We start from the raw sequence: 26,617 nt of genomic DNA, 5'->3' as shown, positions 1-26,617 counted from the left end.
GGTGCAAAGCTCTTTCATCTTTTAATGTGAAACGATATCTGATGAGAAGTAAAGCACATGATGTCCATAAACACAGGAAAAGTGAATATTTCTACAGAAAGTATATTATTCAAGATTCTGCATTGAAATGTTAAAGAGCCACCGTGAGGAAAAATGTTCCCACAAATATTCTGCCTCACTTTGGATGAGATTTTACTATTGTGGAAGTTCTGTGTATTTTTATTCTAAATGATGAAGCAAAAGATTAAGAAAAACATTGGAAGAATAAATCTTAAAAAGATCCCCCACCACTAAAATGACTTACACCTTATAGGCTATAGACGTGTTAAAATATCATTCACGATGGCTCTGTTCTATTCAAGTGTCGCTGAAGCAGCAAAATGGATTTCAGCCATCATTCATTTCATTCTTTAAATCTGTGCTTTCATACTGTGACATGTCAAAATGTCTTTGAAAAAGGCCTATGCCATTGAAAATATCCTTCATGGTCTCTGTTCAACAAAGTCATTTCACAAAAAGTAGATAAATACTGCTTTAGATATGAGGGGAAATGTTTTTTGAAAACCTATGGTGGCCTTATGGTGTAAGATGCATAAATAAAGGCCAATTAAGCAAAAGCAAAATCCTTTTCTTGTGACTTTTACAGCCTTAGTAGGTCGGGTACAACTAATATTTTTTCATCTTAAAACTACTAAACTTTAGGTTTCTATGGCAGCACAATCCAAAGTGCTGCACTCTTATTTAAGCACACATCATTTCGCAGCAGACCGGACTGCTGAGCAAAGGGAGTATCAGGTAGAAGACAGGAGGAAGAGGAAAGCATGATGTCACTTCCATGGCATAGGTATTTTATGATCTTCATGTGCTATATCAATTATGGCAATCTTTTATTTTTTTAAATATGACAATGAATACGACTTTTATTATCATTCAAGTGACACACAGGTAAAGGAAACAGTTAAGGGGCGTTCTTTAGACCAACAATCAAGGGAACTCCTCTGTTTCCTTTAAGAGACATTATCGTCATAAAGAAAGGAATTATTGTTTTACTGATGAGAAAGTCAGTGATGAGTGGTGAATCAGAAACGTGCTGATGAGAAATTAGACTGAGGGCGGAATTTTTACGATCACCAAACCAGTTCTTTGTAATAACACTGTGTATGTGTGTGTGTGTGTGTGTGTGCGTGTTGCAGTCACCGGGAATTCTCATGAAGTGGCACAAGATGTACTTTCAGTCAGTCAGCAATGTCAGTAATGTTGTCACTCACAGATCACATTGTATAGACTGACATCACTTTTATGTGACCACAAACATTCCCAATGTTTAAATTTGGTGCAAAGCTCTTTTTCTTTTAATGTGAAACGATATCTGATGAGAAGTAAAGCACATGATGTCCATAAACACAGGAAAAGTGAATATTTCTACAGAAAGTACACCATTCAAGATTCTGCATTCAGATGTTAAAGCAGGGATCTCAAACTCAAGGCCCGCGGGCCGAATCCGGCCCGCCAGGTCATTCTATGTGGCCCGCGAATCCGCCAGTGAAAAAAAAAGTTAAATAAAAAAGTTTAATATTAAAAGTTAGACTTGAGAATAAAAATATCCCCATAGTCGAAAATTCTGAGATAGAAAGTCGAAGTTACGAGATAGAAAGTCATAATTCTGAGATACAAAGTCAAAGTTATAAGATAGAAAGTCAACATTATGAGATACACACAGTCATAGAAGCAGCTCATCATAGGTTACATTTGACATGGAAACATGTATTGTGAGTACATTGAAGACGACTTTAGACGTGGCTTTACAACACATGAAATACTTCACGTGGGATTGTGCAAACGATTTTAAGCATTGAACAAAGTTATTGTAATAACTTGTGTTTGAAATTTGTCTTTGCTATTTTCTTTAAACGTTTGATAGAGTAATGTGGGTTTCTTAACCCTAAATTAAAAGGATTTATAATAACAGAAATGTGCTTAAATATATATATATATATATTTATTTTACATTTATATAACTGCATGTACAATATTTTAACACTTGAATAAACAATAGTCAAATGCAGAGACAGTTATTTTCCAATATGTTAGGAGTAGTTACATTTACACAGTCTTACATTTACAACCGGCCCTTTGAGGGAAACCATGATGCTGATGTGGCCCAGAGTGAAGATGAGCTTGAAACCCCAAACTGTGTGTGTTCAAGAGTCACGGTTGAGAAAAATATTCCAACAATTATTCTGCTCCACTTTGGATGAGATTTTACCATTGTGGAAGTTCCATTGAGAACACGATGATACATTTAATGTACACATAGGCATGTGTGTGTTGGATTGAAATAAACTTGACAAAACACATGCTTTAAGACGGAGAGCAAGGTGGTAGTTAATCATAGGCATATGCTGTTGGCAGGTACAGCAGTGCTGCAGAAGTCCCACCTAAATGATGAACAGGTGCTGCCCTCTAATGTTGAAGGCATGTTCAACAGTTAAAAGCTGCAGTTGGAAACTAATAATAACGTCACATTTGCTCAGACTGTCACTTTATCCTGACAAAAGTACACGAGATAGATAATCTGTGAAAAAGAATAGGTTCCTCTTTTATTGCTCCTAATTGCCTTTGCAAGATTCCACAAAGGGAAACAACCAATGAGAGCCGAGGAGTCTCTAACACATGACCAATACCTATTTGGTTATGGTGCAGCTGAGTTTCGTTCAACTCAAAGGACCATGCTATACTCATACTGTACCAGCATCGTGAAACATTTTAAAATAGTTGATGATGATGATGACAATGACTTCATGTAGACTATCACTGTGGAATAATAACATTCGCTGCAGCGATATCATTAGACACACAAACACAGTCCTAGGGCCTGTTTAATGAGCCGTGCCGCAAATAACTCAACAGTGTCTCACAGAGCGACACGTAGACACACACATACACACCCTCCCACACATTACCTCACCTCTTTCCCCGTGTGATTTCATTTCACGCCTCAGTACCTTTGCATTTTATACAGGCTGTTTTTCCACTACGTTCTCATGTCGTTTTGTCGAACAGTTGAGTTGAATCTTTGCTTTCCATCTTGTTGTTGATTTGCTTGCATGTTCTTCAGTCAATGAGCATTTGTTACCATTATCTTCTACTGCGTTTGCTCCCATGTTTTATCTCAGGGTTCAGATGGCTGTGTTTGGATAAATCCTGAGCCAATGAGACGTGTTTGTGAAGCATTGGAGCAGAGCTCAAAGCCATGACCTTTCAAGTGTTAAAGAAGCCCAGAGCAGCCCCATTCAAGTCTATTTTTTTTTTTTACAGGATTATCATTGCATACTCTTAACTTTATATCTGATAATCCCTTCGTATGGGAGGTCAATAGGTGAGCGTGACTACAATTTGAAATTAAGATTGGATAGGAGTCTACAGTAACATATTTGCTGTACTGTCGCTTAAAACCCCCCCATGCATTCATATGTTCACATGAATCACATTATTATAAATAATGGAATATACTGTATATCAAACCGCAATGATTGAATCCAATAACAAAGAATAGTTATCAAAGAATCATTCAAATTCTCACCCCTTAAATGTCTCGATGACCCCCAAAGTAAATAAACCTAAGTAACACCCAGGCTTTTGTAATTTGGTTTGTGGTACTACAATGTCGTTGTGTACTCACTGTCCTTTAGAACTCAGCAAACTGTTGGGAACAGATATTTACAAACCCTCAGTCCAGCAGTGAACGGCGCAATGAAGAAACCCGTCCTGAGGCTCTGTCCATGTGCAAAGAACACAGGCTCCTCTGGCATGCAGTAGCAAGTCATTAGCTTAGTGTAGTCCCACCTCAGTTCAGAACGCTATAGAGCAGGGGTATTCAATTAAAGTTTAAGCGAGGTCCAGTTAGAGAGAATTTCCTCATCCAATGGTCCGGAACACCAAATAATGTCTTAACTTGCGCTATGATTTAGTCCCATGTATATTGAAGTAGCCAACAGTTGTATTAACGTCTGTATGTCATCAACATCTGACTGTCAAATCAAAGAAAGTTCAACTGAATAATACAAACAATATTTATTGTCAGATTTCAAATTGAACTGGATTCATTATAAATAACATATACTCTAATAATAAATAAATGTTCTCTTATTTCAAGTAAAATGTAGGCTGAATTAAAAAATAAAATACATATCAGTAAGCTTTAGAAAAATGTGACTCTTAAAATAAAGTACTGAATTTTAGAAAAATGAATTTAACTGAATTGTCTTTGCCCTGCAGCTTTAAATTCAGTTCATTCAGGTGTGAAGTGGGCAATCAAAAAAGTCGCGATATCCATATTATTTTCATCTTCTAAAAAGAGAAATGTGTGTTTGGTTATTTTTGTCTCTCATGAACATTTCCCATTTCCTCTGTGCCATGGAGGAAAATACAACTGGCCGGTGTTTTTCAGGGTTTTATTTCATCATCTTATATCCAAAGTGACATTGAGCTGTAAACATCGAAGCAGTAAAAATCGCATGGGGATCACTCATATGTAAACATGTGTCAAAGGTATCACTTGTAGTCGTTTGTACAGCAATCTGATACAAAAAAAACTGTGACTCTCCATCAGCCACACAAACACCTAATCATCGGACCTTCAGAAACTTCTGGTTCAGACATAAACACAAGAGTTGATTTGAGTTGGTGATTCTCATTCGTCATCCCTACATAGCAGGGTCCAGTTGTCCTTTGATCATCAACACGAGGCACTAGTCAGACTCTGCCCCAGAGATCTCAGGTGGGATCCTCTCTATGGACTCTGTGGAGGAGCTATGGGACCGTTGGGACTGAGTGGCCCGGTGCTGGGAGGCTTGAGGGCTGTCCACCCCAGAGTGCATCAGGGGTAAGTAGATGTCATCCATATTTGGCAGTACAAACACTTTCTGGAGAAAGAAAAAAAACATGATTGTGAGGAAAGCTGAGAAGATGACAGCACTGTAGGTGCTGTTGTTTTTTTTGTTTTTTTTACCTGGAACTCGTCCTGCAGTTTCTTTTCAATCCACTCGGTGACATGACAGAAAGTCACCTCCCTCTCCCCTAGTTTGGGACGGACATGCAGATCCAGCTTGGGGGGCACGCAGAAGCTGTACCTATAGAGGAGATCATAACAGTGCATCTATCACATCTATATTGAACTGCTGTGTTTCGGTCACATGTTGTCTCCGTGCTCTAAACAGTCATAGCACTCAACTAGAATAGATTGATAGAATAAATAAATGTCCTTTTGGGAGGTGAGGTGCGAAAAGTGAGTCACACCACAAACAGTCACAAACACAACATGCCGCTGAACATGAAGCAAGTTGTTTTTGAATTCACATTATTTCTGAAGCCGTTGTGCATTTTATGACATGCAGGAATTGGTGACAGAGAGTGGCACTTTATGTAAAAATGATATACATATATATATATATATATATATATAGTTTGAAGGAAGGCCATCTCGATGTCTCGATGCCAATCTTTGCTCAGCTTATAAATCTGTATCGGTGTGGATTGTCGGCCGATAACTAGCGAGAAATCGCAGTAGAGAAATGCCAAACTGGGTGTGAGGTCATTTAGGAACAGTTATACATAGTTTGTCCACCAGAGAGCACAAGTTGATTCCTACACTTTAAATGTCCAGCAAATATGTGTGTATTCAAAAGAGCAATTATTCGATGGAAAATTCTGAAATAATTAAAAAAATGTAATTTCCCTGCACAAGACTTACTGCACATTTTTTACTTAAACACAAGAAAAGCGAGTGAACACATGCAAACTGCCATCCGAACAAGACAAACTGTGAGTTAAGCCTCAGTATTTACCATATCCTGTCTGTTGGGGGCGGCGGGATGTTGACGACCAGAATCCCTGACAGCTCTTGAACCTCCACAGTGAGCAGCAGGGGCGTGTTGGACATCTCCATGAACTTCTTCTTAATAAACTCGTTCTCTGTCGCCTTCTGGAAGTACTTGGATTTAGCGATTTTGTCCACAAATCTCAAAATCTTCCTTCCAGTCTTTCCTCCCCCTGTCCTGTTAGACAGGATTAGAAGAGAGGAGAGGAGAGGAGAGGAGAGGAGAGGAGAGGAGATTTAGTATTCAGATGCTAAAGTCAGAATTAGAGGAGAAATGAGAGTCTGAAATGCAAATTAAAAGGAAAGCGACAGCCATCTGGAGTGTGATGAGTGCTAGTTTCTGCTGTAGAAAAGTGAGAACACAGAAGGGCAGAGGTAACACTTAAAGGTGTTGCTCACTAAAAGTTACACTTCCTCCCCTTTTAAGTAGATGTTTATGTAAAAGTCTTTTTACTCAAGAATCATGTGATGTTCTTTAATACAGTGGTTTGTAATAAGGAAACACGTACACTAGGCAGTATTCCTGTCTGATACACGCTACTTTATATATCAGCATTTACCCATCAGGAGCTGGTGTGGATCCTTTCTCCCCCACCGGAGCCTGAGGCTCAGAGACAAGCAGCTCTTCCTCATCAGATGAACCAGCGCTGGAGGACTCCTCATCACTGTCCGCCAACACGCTGAAGATGGGCCTGCAGCTCGGAAGAGAAGATGCACGGACAAGTTAGGGACGGGCGGATGGCAAAATTGTGATGTGCATGTAAGTACTACAGACTTTTTCGCATTAAAAAGGCAAAATTGAACTACGCAGACTATATGGACAGATGCATGTTCTGCAATTTGGGTGTCTGGGGCTTGAAAAGATTAACAAAAGTTTTCTTTCTGTGTGTAAAGCTTCAGATGCACCGCAGACAGCTAATGCAAAGCTCTGCCTGGACTGTAATCCCCACCACTGCAGGTCTATGACAGGCAGGTCTACGCTGATCAATGTAATGTGGAGCTCTGTAGATCAGAGACACGAGGGATAAAGGGATAGAAAGAGAGGTGTGTAGGTGGGTATTTGTGTGTGCTTTATGATACGGATGAAAATACAGGGTTTACTGTCATGTGGGCGATCACCCCTGCTACTTGGCCTGTGAATATGATGAAATACACCTATAGATGATATGATTTCTTTTTTTTTTTAAAGGAGCTCTCCACAAAGTGCAGCTTACTCATCACCAGTAGAACTACAGCTGTAGGACGTCTTCCTTGATTTTTGATTGGAGCTTCCTAAAGTCTGAGAAAATACCGCTTTTGATGACATCAGGTGAGGAAGGTATAACTGGAAGCTATTGAGTTGCATGATGGGGATTGGAGGCTTCAGAGCCTATGAAGCCTAATACTACAAGAAGGACTAAAAGTCAGGATATGTACCTATGCTGCTTCCATTTTTTTTTATATAAAAATGAATATATGATATATAAATCAATACAAAATGATAGAAAACGTTATCCATAGCACTCACCCCTATCAGTCAACGAGACTGATACTAGCAGTGGCCGCTGCTACTACCATAAATGATAATATCACATTATTTTATACACAGGTTTAGAAGAACTGGCAACAGACAAAAAGCAACAAATACAAAAAACTTTTCAGAAAGGGCAGGTGTGTGTGTGTGTGTGTGTGTGTGTGTGTGTGTGCATAGCGTGTGTAGTGCTGACCGTGGGCTACCGGTTTCAGTCGTGCAGTCTGCATCCTGACCGCCCTCTTTACCCAGCTTGGACAGGTTGAATTTTGTCTGCAGGGTCATCTGCAGGGCACCGGTGTAGACCAGCTGCAGCTCCACCCACAGGCCTGCAGGGGGCAGCAAGAGGAGGTCAATGCCAGACCACCAAAATCAAGACATAAATCACACACACACACACTGCATGGTGGGCAGATTAAAACAGCTTTTACAGTGATTATCAAGCCTTGAAATTAAATTTGAAACAAATTACGACAGATTTATAAATCCCCTTTAGGAGCTGAAAACCAGATAATTGGTTGACAGGTGGTTGTGTAACAGCGAATTGGAGTGGAGGTCAAAATCATGGGGTCGGGGCATGCTGACACACTTTCCTCTCGTCATTAGGAGTGTTGCCTGCCAGATTGCCTGATTTTAAAACACACACACAAGCCAATGTGCTCTAAAATGTTGAAGACCGTGGCGTTATGGCTCTCCTGTGAGATTACAACAGGATAACAGCGTCTGATCTGATGCGCTGCAGTACTCAGCTGTAATCACATGAGCAACAAGTCATCTCCTCACACTCATCTTTTGCATGTGTTTGCATATTGGGTACGCGCATGTTTTCATTGGGAGTGTTTGAGCTCCGGTCTGTACTCACCTCTGTGGTTGACCTCTGGTCTGGAGGTAGTGGTGATTTGCGGCATAGAGCAGCCCATATCCAACTCAGTCAGAGTGAGCTCATTCATAAAATAAGGCAGCTGTCAAATAAAAAGAATATAAAATGCTTTACAGTTGTTGTTAGCCCTTTCCGTGACTTCAAATTGACATAGCAACTTTTAATATAAAACTGCCCGCACTCTGATTTTGCTCAGCTTCTTCTGGATCTTGCGGGAAACCACGTCGGCCCAGTGCTTCTCCCGCAGAAAGTCCCAGAAGATTCGACCAATTAGAGCGTTAGCCCAAGCAGTCTGGCTCGTCCCAGGCTGCTCAGCTAGATCACAGGTACACTGTAAAAAAAAATTTAAAAAAGAGTAAGAAGGACAAGAAAAAGTGCAGGTTTAGTACAATTTAGAGCTATAAACAGGAAAAAGAGTAGAATAATTTAATACTAAATGCTGGAAATGCCACAATGTTATTTTATACTGGTCACACTTTACTGTCTGCACATGCAAACTGTCCAGCTCTGCAATATCCCTACAGCCTCACTTCATTTGCTTCCCATAATTTGATCTGCAAGCACGACTTACATTTCCTTTGATAGTGGGACTTGTCTCTGTGCTGCTGGCTCCAGGACTAGAGAGGGGGGTCACCTCCTCTGTGGCCAGGAGACGAGCCATGTAGCTCGGGTAGTCCAGCAGGGAGAGGCCCCTGGTGCTACTGGAGGTCTGACTGACAGGAGTTGCAGGATTGCAGGTGACTGGAGATGTTAAGGGGGCATCGTTGTCACCGCTGCCCACTATGCCTTGGGCAGCAACGCTCTGTGCCACTGCTGGGTCACCTGGGACAATACAGGCAGCATTTGGAAATCAATACGTATGCGGTTATAATGATCTTTCAAAAAAATGTCCATTTCCAGTACGGCAAGAGTCACGTAAGGCGTTCCCCTTTGTCTTTTCACCGACCGATGTTACTACTTTGAATGAAGCTTTAATTTTCATTTTAAAGGCTTTTAATGTGAAAAACCCCTCAGGAACCAAAGAGTTGTAAGTATAACACGTAGGTATTGATGTAATGATGGAATTAGTGCGGAGGTTTACATTTTGAAAAATATACCACGTCAGCTTGTTGCTTTGGCCAGAACCAGGCTAGCTGTTTCCCCCCATTTCCAGTCTTTATGCTAAGCTAAGCTGTCCGGCTGCTGGCTCTGGCTCAATGCAAAGACACAAGAATTGTATCAATGTTCCTATCTTACTCTACAAAGAAAAAGAGAAGTAAACAACTATATTTCCCAAAAGGAGGTGTGACTGATGACATATGAAAAGACTGATTTGTATTAGAATATAAAATGCAAATGGGTAGGGTTTTATATATTCCCACTTTTCTTCAAAACACAGTAAAAACAAAGCAGTTTTTTTCTGATGCCTTGCCCCGTCATGTCACCAAACTACTGTGAGATCTCTGTGTTCCCTCGAAAGGGATTGGCTTTGGAATGCAATGAATTGGAGCATGTAATCCATAATCCACACATATATAGCATTTGTATAGATGCCTTATCTGGAAGCCCTCTCTTCTCTAATGCATTATTGACGTTTCTCATACCCGATCTGGACACACATCTGCCAGGCCTCTGTCTGTCCCTCTCCCTTTCCCCCTCTGTATCCATGGATGCAAACAGGAAGTGACGAAACCACTCTTCCTTCTCTCTTCCTGTGCGTCCGAAGAGGTAAAGAGCGGTGGGAAGGTCGCGGACGTGTTTGGAGGAACTCTGTAGTGGGCTGGCCATTTCAGCACCCTGCTCCTCTCCCCGACTCTCCTCCGACCTTCCTCCTTCATCCTCCTGGGAGTTCGATCCCCCGGCCAGTTGGATGCAGATGGGATACTTTGGATTCCACATCCTCTTCCGAGCCAACACAGATGGTAGCAGGAATACCTTTGGGGAACAGCGGCAGAGTTTTGTTGTGTCAAAGTAAAAGAAATGGGTAGTGCAGTCAGATGTCTCATCTATGCATTATTCATTCATTCTGTTGAAGTGGATTCAACCGTTTCTTGCCAAATAAAACTTTATTTCAATTTATGCTTTTCTCCATCTTTGTTTATTTTCCCTCAGGCATTCCCAACATCAATGCATTCATTAGTAAAAATCCTATGCATTCATTAATTGGAAAGTGAACGCTATCACAAAGTAGATAGACAAACTCTATTGAGGCTCTGCCCTACATACGGTAACATCACCACAATACCAAAATATGTCAGGCCTTCACTTTCCTTTGTTTATCCCATTAAAAAGATACAACAGCCTCAGATACATGCATAAAAAAGACAAAAATTGCCACAAAAAAAGTGACTTAGTCATCATACTTTGCTCTTCGCAAGCTGAAAGGAGCGTGACTTGATGAAGGCGGCCTCGTGGACTCTCTCGTCGTACGTGGCCCTGCGGCTGATGTTGTTGCGCGAGGAGTCCAGACGAAGACAGGAGCCCTCCAGGGCGGCAAACACGGAGTGAGTCAGAGCTGGATGGTACGTTTCTGGGTCGTAGTCGTGTATCTCATTCATCCAGCCCTGAAAAGGCAAACAAAGTGTGAATGCAATCAACACCATTCACAGTTTCAAGTGAGTAATAAACGTGGGATCTGGTATTGTTCCAATCTTGAAAGTCATGTTGTGATGCTTGTAATCAGCCTAAAAGTGAAGTAAACAGCAGAATGAATAAATGTGATTAAGTGTGTATCAAACAGGATACATTCTTCTTCTCTGTGCATTACAACACAAATGATTTTTAACATGGACAAATTAGTTGTGGAACAAATGCAGCACAGAAGGCAAGTCTGCAAGCCGAGACAGGTTTAGTCATCCATGATAACGTCAGTACTTGAGAATATGCATGGAACATAACAAAAAATAGGTTGCTCTTGATTAGGCCTCCCAGGCAACGCTTGTTTTCTGGCTTCATGCTGTTGTCAACAAACTCGACCAATCAGAGAATTTAGGTTTCAGATGATCCAACTAGCGAACTGAACTCAGAGTAAATCATGACATATTCTTGCATTTTGCTTTTTTGCTAAGCCAATCAGCTAAGTTATGTCAAAGGTTACGTGTTAGAACTATAATTGGGGAATGACAGCGTGGCGCAATGACTGTCAAGAAATACTGTTATCACATGTTTGTCTAAAATTAAAGCATTGTGTTGATAAGTGAGCTTCAGAGGTACTGGCAGGTGTATTTTTGATCTTTGGACAGAGCCAAGATAACTGCTTCCTGTCTTCATGCTAAGCTACGCTAATCGTCTCCTGGCCTTAGCTACATAGGTAGCATCGGAATACGGGAGTGAAATCCTTCTTCTCATCTAAATCTCTGCAAGTAAGTGAACTTACTTGATGCTTGAACAAAACTCTACAGTTTTGATGGACATAAAAGTACATTTTCTGGCCTTAAAATACTGTATTATTAAAAAAATGAAGACGCTTTAGGAAAAAACCTTGCTCAGTCTAATATAAGTGCTCATTAGGATGGCTGAATGTGGACTGAATGCTGCGATGTGATCCCCTTTAGGAGCTTGATGCTCCAATTAACTACTAAACAATGTATTATTCATACTGAAATTGTATTTGTACTTTGTTTATAGCGGTGTCAGTCTTTGACCTCGTGTCCCGCAATCAAACTCTGTTCTCTCCATGACTGTCTGTCGTCTCATTACCAGAAACCTCACAAATGCTGCAGTTATACCTTTCACATCTCAACAGCCGTCGGACTGAAACCAAACCGCTAATGACCAAGCAAGCGAATTATCTCGACACTTCGGCAGTAAACCCCCGATTCCCAACTACCGCCACCCCTCTCCAACCCACAACTGCCTCGCGCCCTGACAAATTACAGCTTCCTCCTGCCTATACCCTCCACTAATGGCCTCAGGAGCTGACAGCGTCTAGGTGGAAGCTGTCCTCTCCAGTTGCCCCGTGTTTCGAGCTCAGCCAGGAGGAGAACAGTAATTACCGCTGCAGCTCTGATAGGATTTTTTTTTATTGAAGCTTTTAATTGCACTCTGGGAATCGTATGTAGTTACGTGCCACTTAGGGAAACTTTAGTCTGTGAAGGAAAGAGTCAACAGAGGTGCTGAAGTGACTTGACAACAAATCAACACGGGTGAAAAATAATTACATGTATTCTTGTTACTATAATTGGAGTAAACAAGCTTTTTAAAGTGAATTTCCGATGGCAGAAACTTTCACTGAGTTTGGTTTCTCCCCGTTACCAGTCTTTGTGCTAAGCTAAGCTAACTGGCTGTAGCTTCACACCGGACAGACATACATGAGAGTGGTATCAATCTTCTCATCTAATCTAAATGTATTTCCCAAAATGCCAACTGTTATACAACAAGGCCTGGGTGGAACAAAGAAAGGAAATGAAAAGTGCTCAGGTGTTTGATGGAAGGCATGATGAGAAGGTGTCAGTATTGGATGGAGACAGCGGTGGCCGAAAATAAGGTGACAACAACAATGTGACACTTTCCTCCTTAGTGACTCATCAGATTTACCTTAAGGGTGTCAGGCTCAGCGCTGACAGCGCCACCTGACAGAATCTCCTCTCCCAACAGAGTCTGTGCTGATCTGTGTGGGGGAGCTGAGCAGCGAGACCTGGGGGAGCCCATCCTGATGAGCAGCAGTCCCAGCAAGAAGCCCAGTGCTAATCCCAGAGCCAGGCCAGAGACGTATGGACTGAGAGGGAGGATGAAGTAGCCATAGGACAGCACTGCCACACAGAATAAACTCATGCGTGGCAGAGGATGGGGGGGTTGAGAAAGGTCAGAAGTCCTAACCAGGGGTGCTGCCATGGTAGGCGATCTCCTCTCCGGCCCATGAGTCTCCACGGCCAATACCTGCATCACGTCGCCGTCTGTACATATTTCCAGCTCCTCATCCCTGTGATGTTGTCTGTTGTGATGCACAGGACAGGGGCCTCTCCCAGGATGTCTAACAGAATGCCAGTCAAACAAAGGCAAAACATCAGCCTCGGTTTTTCTAGTGTTCCTCACAGGAGACTCCGAGAGAACTGTGTCCGTGCTACTTTCACGCCCCAAACCTCTGGAGCTGACCTGGTGAGCACCCTGGCTTTTATACTGGTGTCTGGGGCTGCCAGCGCCCTCCTCTCTCATGATCTTACTGAACATGTTGCTGAAAGGCTCGTGCACGGCCTCTGAGAGCTTCCTCTTGGTGTCCTCCAGCTCCATTTTGAAGAAGCCCCCTCTCATACCCTCTCCGCAAGGGGAGTGTGAGCTAGGAGAAGGGGGTGCAGTGCGAGAGTCCCCATTGCTGCGGTTTTTTGTCTGGGTGAGCTGCTTCCACATGTGGAGGTTGAGGCGGGAGTCTGACTTCGACTGCGACACCTCTGGCTCTGAACGGGAGATCTCTGTGGAGATGGACTTCACGAGGCTGATGATGGGCTTGGGTCTGAGAGTGGAGCTTTCTTTGAGCTCCAGCTCTGTGGAGAGAGACTTGACCAAGCTTGCAAGGGGTCGGTGGGTGGGCGAAGAAGTTCCTGGGGAGAGGAAGCTGGAACCGGTGGCGGAGCAGCTGCCCAGAAAGCCAGGGTCTGAAGGGGAAAGAGGGACGTGGAAAGCTTGGGACTGCAACTTTCTGTCGTCCTCGACAGAAGTCTGCCTCTCCTTGGAGAGAGAGATGGAGGGGTAGTCATCATCGTGGTCGAGGGAGAAGATGAGCTCACTGTCATCCAGACTGTCCCATTCTCCCTCTGTCCCAGTCAGCTGGATCACAATCCCCCGGGGGTGATGCCTCTTGGTCCCAGCGACGGGGGAGAGGCCAAGAGCCAGGCTGCGGGGCTCCTGGAGAGGTCTGCCACCTCGTCTCTCTTCATCCTCGCTTCTTCTCTCCCCATTTGTTCCACTCTCCGCCATTTCTTGACTTTACATCGCACAGCCAAGGCACCTAGGAGTCAGTGAAAAAGAACAAATAAAGAATCCGGTCAGCTCCATTATTATGCCTCGGAGGCAGAACAAATAAAAGCAGTGAGGGAATGAGCCATGGACAGAAGGGAAGGGCATCTTTTCTACGCTTGTGCGTCATTTCCACAGAAACTGCTCACATGTGCCAACTCTGCATTAATGTGAAAATGTCACGTAGTAATCTGGAGACTTCCGATTCAAATAAGCACCTCTCCCAAAGCTGTCGCTCCACATACTGAATGGGTTTTAGACTTATGCAAAAATAGACAAGACAGACAAATGTTGCACAAACTAGGGCAGCTCAAGCTTGGATCTAATGTATTTTGGGGCTGATTGGCTGTCTATACAGAATTCATTCTATTTCTCTGCTTTTTGTGCACATGAAGATGAATTGGAAAAGTATTGTTTGAGTAGCGATGAAGGACAGCGATGCAGGACAAAACAAAGAGAATTTATTTCTGGCTTTGTCAAAATTGTTATCCCTGAACAAAGACACATACGTCATGGGAAAAAAAAAGGCTTTACCCCACTTACTCTCTGGAGTAGTATTCAGCACGCCATCTCCCAAAGGAAACAACTCCAGTGTCTTCCAGCCTCACCCCCTAGAGAGCTAACTGTCAGCCGAGTCACAACCCTCCCGCTGGTGTCTTCTCGAGCTGTTTCAAGAGTTACTTATGTAACTCTGAAATGAATAGTGAGGGGAGTTTAAATGTGCACTGCTTCATCTACCTCATGTGGCTTTTGAAACACATTATCCAGCCACCGCCTACTGACTTGTCAAAATGATGCTCAGGCCAACAAAAGAACAGAGAGGCGTGTGTGTTATCAGCTGTCATTTTGTGGGAGAAAAGAGCATCACTGGACACAAGCTAGGAAACGGCGAGCCCAGTGGGGACCCTTTCACTCGCTGTATCTCTGGGTCAAGTGCCCTGCTCTTGCAAGTCAAGCCCTACCTCTGCCTGGTAGCATTTACGTAACTGTATTACAGCGCTGTGTGGCACGATTTCAACCAATTCCACAGCAGCTGGTGGATTCTGACTAATCTGCTCTCACCCAAAATGGACGGTGGGGAGATAAACCTTATAGACACACATGCAGCCAGGCGGCATTAGACCTTCATCACAGCTTTTCACAGGACCTGCTGCAAAGTGCCAGAAAACAAACACTCACACGCACATCAGGCAGGCTAAACCACTGTTAAGCTAACAATGTTGTGTCCAAGCTAATTGTAGAAAAGAGGACTGGCTGATGTTGCCATATTGTCAAGCTAGTTTGGAAGCTGTATTTGGACTCCAGTTGCTGCTGTATTTCTTTTCACTCATCCAAATGTTTGTTTATTTAGTCACTGCAGCTATAAGTCATCATTTTTGCATAACCTCATTGTAACTGGATATGAAATAAATGGAAGGACCAAATCAACAAGTTAAGGGACATCTTGTGTTACACTATCCGCTGTGGAGAGACAGCGTTTAACTAAAACATGCTGCTTTGACTGCACAGTATCAAATAAGACCAAGAGTCTGCAGCCAATGCTAACACTTCTGTGAGGCTGTAATTACAGTACGTACGCTGCTTTGAGCTCAATGCTAACATCAGTATATGCTAACATACTCACAAGGACAATATAAAGATTTTGATGTTTAGCAGGGACAATACTTACCATGATAACCATTTTAGTTCAGCGTGCTAGCATGCTAACCATTAGCACTTAACACAAAGTTTGTGGGGAGACCTGAATGCATGCCAAATTTCATGGGTATCCATTTGGTAGTTGGCAAGATATTTCAACTCGTAACTACAAACCATGTTTGCGCTAGAGGAAAAGTCAGTGGGTTTAATCCTCTGGGGACCATGAATGTGTGTACAAAATGTATTCAATAGAGCCACAATGCTAGCATTATAAAAATTAAGGGTTCCAATTCACGTTAAGTAACACATGCGTCATATAGCCACACTTCAATAGAAGTTAATGTATGGTGTGCATAGATTATTGGTCCTTATTATTGGCCGAATTCTTAATTTAACGATACCCAACAAAAAAATCCCTAATATGTTGCAAAGTGGTTGCGTGATTGCTGGTCACTCCCCCAACTCTGTCCTTTGGATTTTTGGTTTACCTGTCACAAGTCACAGAATACTGAGTAAAACTTACAAGGACAACCAAAGAAAGGCAAGAGCAGAGGGAAGAGAGTGCAATACTGTAAATATTCTACATGCAAGTATTTTTCTTTAAATATCTGCTTGATTTCAGGACTCCAAGCACATTCTATTTGCGGGGAGTCATTTCCGGTCCCTTAACCAGCAGCATGCAATGCTTAATGATAAACTCTAATGTAAGAGCTGTTAACACGCTCCATAAGGCTGCGGGTGAAGTACAGAGTGATCATGTGACGAATGTAGCACGAAACACAGCACACATCTGCTCTGAGTGCAACGTGTTTGATCAAACCTTTACAATCTCAATCAGTGAAAGTATCAGCCGAACAGCATATCTGTAACTCTGTGTGTGTGTGTGTGTGTGTGTAAAGGTTTGTGTGGGTGTGTTGCCATGCACCCTCTGATCAGACACGAACAGTAACAATCTCAGATTAACATTAATGCAGGGTTTTACTGTGAAATCGGACAAATCACACAGCCGGATTATGTGCTAAACCAACATTTGGTGGGGTGTCTTTCCAAACTAGCTCATCTCCCTGGCCCAGTGTTGATTGTAGCTATTAGTAACATCACAATCCTTCAGAGTACCGATGGCTATCAGTGCTCTTGTTTATATGCTTGAGGTCAGATGCAGATGCTTCTGTGCAGGAGGGGGTTGAATGTTTTGATGAGTTTGAAAATATATTTTAATCAATGGGTTGAAAGTTTTAACTTTTTCAAATAGTGCACATATGTCCACATAGTCACATGTTTACATAGTAGACATATTAGACTGTCAAAAAGTGGCAAACTTTGTCTGGTCCTAACTTCTCAAATGTGAGAATTTGCTGTTTTTGTTTTTTTGTCATGTATGAGAGAAAGCTGAGTAAACTGAGTTTTGGACTGTAAATCAAATAAAACATGCAATTAAAATATGACACATGGGCTCTAGGACATTATAACAAACATTGTTCTATATTTTCAGATATTTTACTGGCTAAATGATTTCATTCATTGCGACAATAATCAACAGATTAATACATAATAAAAATAATTGTTAGCTGCAGCGTTACCAGAATGGGTAAAGTCTGAGCTGAAACAGATCTGAAAACAAAATTTCCAATCCAAATTCAGTAGGGTCATATTACAAAATAAAAAAAACGCAAACAAAACAACACGTGGCCTTGTGCTAAAATTCAGGTCACAGATTTCAGTGTAACACTTTCACACTGCCCCCCAGAGCTGCGCTCTCTCTCTCTTTCTGGATGACTAACAATGCACGTGTAGACATGACAGGAGAAGTTCAAGTCACTGAGAAAATGCTGCAAAACGCCATCAGTGCGCACTGCCCGGTATGAGACCCATGCAGGCAAGACATATTCCTGCTGACTCCTAGTCTTGTTTTTTTAAATAAATGGGAATTTGTGCAGCGCTGATGATGGGGGAAAAAAAAGAATGACAACATAAATGGAGATGAGGAATAAAATATACTTACACAAAGAATTCTTTGCATGGAAATGTGACTAAACCCGCCGGTCTGGGTTGTCGCCTGCTGGTTCCCTCTCCATCTGTGTGCGCAAGGACCGCGGAGTGAGGAGTCTCTCTCGCTCTCGCTCTCTCTCTCTCCGCCTCTCTCTCTCTCGCACAGTCACAAACACATACCTCCCCTTCACCGACTGCCTGCATCCAGATGTGTCATGCGCTGCCGAGAATCACAGCTCACCAAACAGATTATGAAGAGCATGGCCGAGCTGCATGATAATCCAGATTAAGAGTCCTGCAGCCCCAACAGACGCGCAAACACAAAACTCGCCCACACTACTCTGCATTCAGAGTGTAAGTGCTGTCTAATTATATAAAACACAGTGACAGCTAAAGTTCAGCTTGAGGGTTACTGTCATGTTCTAATCTGGGGAGCCCACATGCAAAACTAAAGTACCAAATTATTACTATTACTTTGGTGTGTCCAATGGCAAAAAGGTGGAAATAGTCTCGTGACAATAAAGAAAGAAAGAAGCGGATATAATAATTTACCCCCCATCTCTCTCCCTCTCCTTCCCTCCTTCCATCTTGGCCTACATAAAAACACACCAGGAGCCGAAATGACAATGTGAAGAACGGGCCGAGTGGTGTGCAGGCTGCAGCTGGGGTGACAGACAATAACCCCCATCCATCAGTGAATGGAGGAGGTGCTCCTGAATAGCCTGGCTGGCTGCATGCATGGCTGAAAGTATCACCCAAGACCCCAACATTTTTATTTAATAATCTGTTGCCTTTTGTATGATTATATTTAGCTTATGTCTTTATATTAATACAGTTTAATTTAGTTGTGTTTAAGCAGGATCTAAGCACCCAGGGCCCCAACATGGGAAGAAAGTTGCTTTTCATTTTCAATTGTGAAATTCGACATGGATTTTTTTATGTTTTATAATGTTCTAAATCCACACAGGGAAAGCTCCAGACAAGCAATATACAGTTAAAAAAAATGAGGGTTGAAATACGTAGAGGTTTCACACTGACTGCCGGCTGCGATGTCTGGATCCGGACACTCTGCAACAACGTGAAGTGGAATGTCTGCAATCACATGTCATCATTAGGCCACAGCTCTGGCCCACCAGAGGTCCATGCCGAATCGTACGTGCTGACCTCGACAACGTTACGGACCGCCAGCAGCAGCCACTGAAAGTCACACTGACTGCCCTGACTCGTCCTGTGTCTGCTGTTCAGCCTGGTGTCTGTGCGGAGACCACCTGGTACAGAGCACCAGAGCTCATGCTACATATTCCGTATAATGAGGCCGTGGACATGTGGTCTCTGGACCTGGTAGCTGCTGAGCTGTATACCAGAGGATGGACTATGATGTGCTGGATGCAGACCGGCACATCAACACCCTGGAGGTTCTGCAGCATCCGTTCTTTACTCGCAGTCTCCCATTCTGACACCTGCATATTGATAAAGAACGCTGAGGATGCGTAACAGACATGCAGAACCAGGGAGCATTCTCGGATGTTGCAGGGACACAACTAACAGACCCTCTTGTTGAAGGAGCTGAAGTCAACAGCCAGTGCATCTTTTGATCATGTGTTGACTCCAATATTTTAGGGTTTTGTTGAGCATATATTGCCCTTCGATGGAACATGTATTTGGTTGCAAAATGAGATAATCGCCAATGTTAAATGTAATGAAAATTAGAGAAGTAATGTCAGTTACACAGCAATATTTATGCTCGTGAGTAAGGGTGTGTTTCATTTATATACCTTTTCATTTGTACGCAAACGTTTCATTTTGAGATGTAATCTCACTTTAAAGCCACAGGCTTGACCAGTGACCTCTGACCCACATCTAGCAAGGAAATCCTTTCTTATCAGCACACTGCAAATTACTTCATATTAGACCTGTTATGTAACCACTGAGTATAATTAATACGACTCCATAAAAATACCTGATAACTAAATCTGCAGGGAGTGACACTGTGCGCAGGAGCCTTTACTCTCAGTCATATATAATGAATGTAAAGAAGTATCTCTGGTATTCCTTTTGAAATATAATTCTTCTTCATATTCTTCTGCTATAATTCCATTATCGTAATAAATCTCCACAGCTCTCTACATCCTGGTTTTTTACTTTAATTTCTGCTTTACATAACAATAAAATCCAGACTATATTCGCGGGGCGTGACTATATTTAGAGTGCAGCCTATGAAAGGCCTGCTGTTCAACATATCTCCATGCCATATGGTTTCATGATGGGTTTGTGAAACTGAATGAGTGCCGGAGCCCGGAGGGCTTTGTTGCTCCCGCTAACCCCTCTTCAATCGTTGTGCATGTCTAGTGAGAGTGAGGGCATGTGCATGTTTGCCAACCCCCACAACACACACACACACACACACACACACACACACACACACACACACACACACACACACACACACACACACACACACACACACATATCACACATACCTTGCCATCTGTTGACATATGTAGTTCAAAAATAGCCCTCCACCAGAAGCTGCTCTGAGTGGCCCACAGATAAGCAGAGCTGGGATCTGGTCTCGTGTCTGTGCAGGTCTCTGTTCCTCGACGATGACCATGTGTTTGCCGGCAATAGTCCGAAACCACGGCAAAGCTGTTTGATTCGCAAGTTTCAGTAAGTCTGTCTCTGTTTCTTGAGGTTTTTTTGGGACAGCGGCCCAGCTGAAAATGCAGCCCTTTCCTGACCAGTTCATGGAATTCCACCCGATACATGGATCAAATGTCAGACTGGACATCTCGGGAACCCAGGCCACCCGTGTGGAGAGCTTTGCCAATGGAGTGTGTTTCAGCAAACACCCTCTGAAGCCCGGGGAGATTTTTCTAATAGAGATCGAGGATAAGGAGCTGGGCTGGTGCGGCCACCTCCGAGTCGGCCTGACCGCCAGGGACCCCGGGAGCTTGGACGTGGTACCTGAATACTCCATTCCAGACCTGACAGACTCAGGTGACAGCTGGGTTTTCGCCATCACTCGCAACCACAACAAGATCATAGAGGATCCTGGAGCGGGCGCTCAAGAGGCTGGAGACGGAGGACTGGCTGGGGGCCGGAGGCTCGGACGAGGGGAGGCTGGCGATGGAGCTGGAGGCGCTGTTGGAGACAGAGGAGGAGACAACACCAAACCAAAGACTTTCTTCACTGACTCTCACTTGTACATTGAGGATGTTCGAATCCCCATTGACAAGCTGGTGGGTCGGAGCAGGCCCGGACGCTACAGCCACATTTTAGATGACTTGTATAAGACCAACGCGCTGCCTCCCACAGCCAGACGCAGCCGGATAGGAGTGCTGTATGTGGCTAAAGGGCAGGACCTGGCTGATATGCACATAGTCATCAATGGTGAGGACATGGGAGCTTCCGCAAAGGGGATTCCCTCCATCCAGCCTCTCCATGCTGTGGTGGACGTCTTTGCTGCCACCAAGTGTGTCCGAATCGTCCAGGTGGAGTATGGATGTGAGTGTTACATTGATACTGTTCATCAATCATCATTGATTTGTAAAACAAAGGCCCCCCCCCCCCCCGGGCACAGACATGTTACTGTGTAACATTTCACAGGTGGTCCAGCACTCACAGACACAAAAACGACACAGAGATGTTATTTGTAGTCATTTTGCGCCTCTTTGTAGTCTATTTGAGTCACAATGTGATCATTTTGTGTGTCTTTGAGATCGTTTTGCACCTCTTTGTAATTGTTTTGAGTGTCTTTGTAGTCTTTTTGAGTCACTTTGTGGTTATTTTGTGTCTCTTTGTAGTCTTTTTGAGTTCTATGGGGTTTTGAGTCTCTTTGTGGTCATTTTGTATCTGCTAGTTGCTTTACAAGAAACGTTATGATGATAATAACTATTCATCACACTTCTACATCTGTATATAAGGCTCTGGCCCAGGGACCCATTCAGTAATCCATCCGTACTTTTATTAATGCATCTTTCTTCATCAATTCTCTTTAATTTGTCTTCACTATTCTGCGATTCTGCTAATCCACAACCTGTTTGTGTCTTTTGCCTTCTTTCTCTGTTGCTTCAGTCTCATCCTTGCAGACATTGTGTAGGAAAGCCATCCAGAAGCACATTGTCCACAGGATGGCCATTGACTGGCTGGAGCTGCCAGAGGCACTGAAGCACTACTGCAAGTATGAATGAAGGATGCAGACCTGCAATGGACAGAAATACAATTTCTAATTACTCTCCCTGTGTCTACCACGAAAAGGATATTCATTTTCATGATTGAAGTCTGTGTCTCATTTATCAAATAAATCCAAAAGTGTTTTGACAGTTATGCTCTTGGTACCTGCCGGACACTGATGACAAGATTTCTCTGAGATGACAACTGCTAACAAAAATAAATTATTTGTTAGGTCGTCCGTCTCTGTGATTCTGCATCTTCTTCACTCACAGCGTAAGTGTTAGGAATGACGCTGGTATCGTTTTGACCTTCTGAGTCTGTGTGTGCATCATCATGGGAAAATGTTGTCCTGGAGACACCCAGTGTAGCGGGAAACTACCACAGTACTTTGCCAGGTGTTTTTATGTCTGTCTGTGGACAGATTCTAACAAACAGATTCAGTCACGAAACTTTACAGGTGTGTAGTTGAGATCAAAATGAAGGTCAAGTTAGTGTGGGGCTGTTGGCGCCCCTTTACTATACACCGACCCGCTTTGATGTGGCAGCCGGCAATATGGTCCCTGACTCTTATATCATCAACCTCAGCTTTCAAATAAGTGAGCCATGTCTTGCGGTTTTAAATAATCTGTCAATTTAGATAATAGTAAATAATACAAGTTGTGACGGGAATGTGATCACCACAGATGTAGTAGGCGTTTGCGCATGTAACAGTGAGGATCTACCGGGGTCAGAAATACATTTTCTCAGATATTAAAAAATCAGACCGCCTCAACATGGCAGAAGCAAAACAAAATATGTGTGAACGAAGGAAAGTCCTGGTATGTGATGTGAAGCGGTGACTAAGAGGAAACTCAGACAGGCTGGACTGTCTTAATTTGTCCAACTTTAACACGTGTTCTCTCAAAATAAGGTCGAATTTTCGTTGTAGGATGTGTACAAGTACAAGGAGGGCCATTAAAATGCACGCGCGCTCCTGTTGTCACACGCTGACATCTAGTGTCGATACAGGCAGCTGCAGGTGGGAGGAGCTCCCGTTAAATCTCCATCCTGGATCACTTCACGCGAGAGGAGGAAAAACAGGAGAGCGTCCGGTCACCTGTCACTGCCGTTAGAATAAAGACTGAACCAGATTACGATTCGCTTAGCCTTCAGCTGCAGACACTGCAGCATGTCTTTCTGTCGGTTTTTCGGCGGTGAGGCCTACAAAGATAATTTCAAACCAGGTGAGCAGGCGGTGGCTGTTTAGTAAGCAGTGATGTGATGTAACCTCCCTTTAGTCTGGATTACAGAGGTTCGGCCAAGGTTTGGCTTCAAATGGAGGTATTATTCAATTGTTGCGTAATATCGCAGGGATGAGTAGAGAGGAAGGGCACGCGGTGTCACAGAATTTGTCAAATGTATTTATTTATTTTCCATTGTATGTCAGATTTGTACATTCAAAGAGAAGTTTCTTATAGAAATTAAAATAACAATGGTAATAAATCTGCTGTTAAAAACACATCAGTTATATAGATTTTCTTTTATATTGAAATAAACTTGCACTAAACTTGTGGTATATTTAAGTAAAATCACCTTATTGCAGTGATTACATCCATGGCTTGTGACCCTTTTGTTAAAAAGTATTCGGCTGGTCGACCAAAGTGTGATTTTTCTTGAGATAAATGTATTGAGTATTTCAAAGAAAGGAAAAATTACAGAAAAATAAGAATAAAATACACTTAAGTTTGTTCAAATGTTTTTGTTTTAAATGATCTTTAATTAGCTAGTAACCCCCTATAGGTTTTACCTTCGGACCCATTGCCCTATTACATAAACAACATTTCTGCGGTGCAAAATGAAAAACAATGCAATGACTTTTAAAAGTAACTGTCCCCTGCAGGTATGTATGTCTGCTCCCAGTGTAACCATCCGCTGTTCTCCAGTCGGTCCAAGTTCGCCCACTCGTCTCCGTGGCCGGCCTTCACTGACACCATCAGAGAGGACAGTGTCACCAGGATGATGGAGACTCTCACTGCCTTCAAGGTCACAGTGTTCTGATCCCTCTTTGTTTTTCTGCTGCTGCATCATTTCACGCACATCAAACAGGATGCGAGGCAGGAGGATGATGCGACTTTGTTTTGTGTACGCAGGTTCTGTGCGGCAAGTGTGGCAACGGGCTCGGCCATGAGTTTGTGAATGACGGCCCAGAGGAAGGAGTCTCACGCTTTTGAATATTCAGTCACTCGCTCAAGTTTGTCCCAAACAAAGGTAAAATGACCACAGACGTGAGTGAGACACAGGCACGTGACTGAAGAAGGCTTTGATTGAGTATAGCATTTTCTGCCAAAAGTTAAAAATATGAATGAGATCCCTCCACAGCGAGGTCTGTAGATTCACTCAAGTAAAGTAGGACGTTGTCTCTGCAGAGAGATGTCCTAAAGGAAGGAGTATTCAGATCCTGTAGTACATTACAACTATGTAAAAATACTCCATTACAAGTAAAAGTCTGTCATTCAACAGTAAAAATGCAAAAGTATTGTCCTTAATAAAGTAACAAAAGTAAGAATACTCACTATGCCGAATGCACTCTTTCTTATATGCTGCAGTATATTTTAGGATTATTATCACAATATAACAAAGTGTCGCACCAGAATTATGAAAAACAAGTTTTTCAGTTCTTGAAAAAGAAGATGTATTGATTGCATTGAAGACAGGTTAAAATTTAGAGTTTTTGTCAATGACCACTACATGATATTTTAGGAAGCATGTGTTTTTGATGTGAAATTGTAAATAATAAATAAAACATAAGTACATTTATTTAGATACTTTCCATTACTGTATGTGTGCCTAACTAACACATGTGTAGCTCTTTTCCAATCTGTCCACTGACCATTATTGCATCTCTTTTGTCTCTGTCCCAGGTAAGGACAAGCAGTGAAGAGCGAGGTTTGAGTTTCTACTCCAGCTGCGGTAACTGCCGCTCAGTCCAGGACCAGTGAACAGGTTGGGTCAGTGGGTGACGTGGACGGGGGAAAAGGCCTGAGAGGGACGTCCCGTCCACTGAAGAATCTTTGACCAGCCTGTGACAAAGTGACCGGACTTTACCTCTGCAAATATTCCATTACAAAAAAAAAAATGATTCCTCAAATACCTCATACTTAAATACATTTTAACTTCATGATTATGATTTTCTGAATCAAATCAGTAGATGCACGTAATCTAAAGAAATAAAAAATTTCAGTTTCACTATCTGTTTAATTTGACATGATATTGCTGGTATAATGTACTCCCATTTACAGTACTTCCTACGGTTAAATGTAACTGTATTATCTATGCACTGGAGAAGCTCACATTTCAGTCAGTCTGCTCTTTTAGTATCTGTTTTGTATGTTTATTTTAAGATTCTTTTGAACTTTAGAACTTTTCTACAGTTGCATTTTACCTTGAAAAAGCCAAGAGTTTAGTGGACAAATGCAAAACATTTTGATGACTGCTCCATTGTTACAGGATATTGATGAGAAACAAACAATAAATAATACTTTAATATATTTTTATATTGTCTTTTATGATTTATTTTCAGTGAAGGTACGTCACTGTACTGTACTGTACGTTTCTATTTCGTGTTGCTTTATACTTCGAGTTCAAAACCACTCAAAGAGAAGTATAATACTTTTTACTATATTACATTTATCTGACAGCTATAGTGTCTTTATAAATTAAGATTCTACATTCCAAACATATGATGAACATATGAAACATGATGCATTGTTAGAGATTAAACTACCCAGGTTGAATGCAACACCATGTGAAATTGTTAAAGTTCCTGTTCCTTTAAAATGAGCTCTACCTCCACTGACCATAACAGTAAAATGCTACCATATCAATAATAACAACTTAATACCAAAATATAAGGGACAATTGTTCTGAATTAAATACTTTTAGACAAGTAGAGGAAGTGATGTTCCTCAAACTGACCTCTAGATGGAGCGATCATCCTGCTAGATCACGCTCACTCCTCTACACACAGTCTGATGTAAACAATATGTGATACTATCGGTTCTTGTATACAGCGTGTGGTGGACTAGCTGCATGTGCATGTTTGCTTGTTATGAGCATGAGCTGTCTGTGTTTGTTGTCGTGCATTAATTATGAGTGTTGGTTGATTTCAGTTGCTAACAGGGGCCCAGGCTCTCTCTGTGGCCCAGCTGCAGGCCTTATTCTCTGGGCTCTGGGGGTTGGCAAAGACCATGAGGTTTCGAGGAGTAGACCGGCCGCCTGGTGAGAGACTGAGGGCTATCATTACCAAGGATGTAGCCTACACACACGGACACACACACACACGCACACACAATCACAGAAAAATGTGTGTGCCAATCACAACACTGACTGCCATACTCGTCTTGGACAGATCTCTCGCGTCTCTTTTCCCCTTATGTTATGTCACGCATCGATACCTTCACATACAGCTTTCACACACACACACACACACACACACGCCACAACACACGCCATCCTCCATTTCATTGGTCTCGCCACAGACAAGTGAAGTTTGAATCATGTTTTCTTTCAAAACATCACTTCTTGTAGTGTGCAATTATGAGAGGTCATCATAACATCAGTCGATGTCACTGAACCCTCA

At 42.5% G+C, this 26,617-nt stretch overlaps 3 protein-coding genes across 3 annotated transcripts; 2 read left to right on the top strand and 1 right to left on the bottom strand.

Moving 5' to 3' along the window:
• Nucleotides 1-4,751: 4,751 nt before the first annotated feature.
• Nucleotides 4,752-14,160, bottom strand: tex2l (testis expressed 2, like; the record flags this gene model as incomplete). The annotated part of the gene is made up of 11 exons (XM_079183103.1): nucleotides 4,752-4,925; nucleotides 5,012-5,132; nucleotides 5,847-6,056; nucleotides 6,439-6,576; nucleotides 7,585-7,717; nucleotides 8,251-8,350; nucleotides 8,450-8,599; nucleotides 8,840-9,090; nucleotides 9,852-10,182; nucleotides 10,611-10,811; nucleotides 12,784-14,160. The coding sequence occupies 11 exons, from the start codon at nucleotides 14,158-14,160 to the stop codon at nucleotides 4,752-4,754; spliced, it is 3,186 nt and encodes a 1,061-aa protein (XP_079039229.1).
• A 6,225-nt stretch (nucleotides 14,161-20,385) lies between these two features.
• neurl2 (neuralized E3 ubiquitin protein ligase 2) lies at nucleotides 20,386-22,202 on the top strand. Its single transcript, XM_079183339.1, has 2 exons — nucleotides 20,386-21,330; nucleotides 21,901-22,202. Exons 1-2 carry the CDS (start codon nucleotides 20,547-20,549, stop codon nucleotides 22,014-22,016), a joined length of 900 nt encoding a protein of 299 aa, XP_079039465.1. The 5' UTR covers nucleotides 20,386-20,546; the 3' UTR covers nucleotides 22,017-22,202.
• Nucleotides 22,203-23,167: 965 nt separating this feature from the next.
• Nucleotides 23,168-25,118, top strand: msrb1b (methionine sulfoxide reductase B1b; the record flags this gene model as incomplete). The annotated part of the gene is made up of 4 exons (XM_079182155.1): nucleotides 23,168-23,222; nucleotides 23,879-24,021; nucleotides 24,129-24,246; nucleotides 24,900-25,118. 4 exons carry the CDS (start codon nucleotides 23,168-23,170, stop codon nucleotides 24,914-24,916), a joined length of 333 nt encoding a protein of 110 aa, XP_079038281.1. The 3' UTR covers nucleotides 24,917-25,118.
• Nucleotides 25,119-26,617: the final 1,499 nt, after the last annotated feature.

The sequence above is a fragment of the Pholis gunnellus genome (assembly GCF_910591455.1).
Source record: "Pholis gunnellus genome assembly, chromosome: 21".
Lineage (NCBI taxonomy): Eukaryota > Metazoa > Chordata > Actinopteri > Perciformes > Pholidae > Pholis > Pholis gunnellus.
The sequence above is the reverse complement of the archived record's forward strand: the minus strand, read 5'-3'. Positions and strand labels throughout refer to the sequence as shown.

Coding starts and splice junctions, on each gene's coding strand:
- neurl2 (XM_079183339.1), top strand. CDS start 20,547: ATGCAGCCCTTTCCTGACCAGTTCATGGAATTCCACCCGATACATGGA. Junction 21,331..21,900: donor CGTCCAGGTGGAGTATGGAT/GTGAGTGTTACA, acceptor CTGTTGCTTCAG/TCTCATCCTTGCAGACATTG.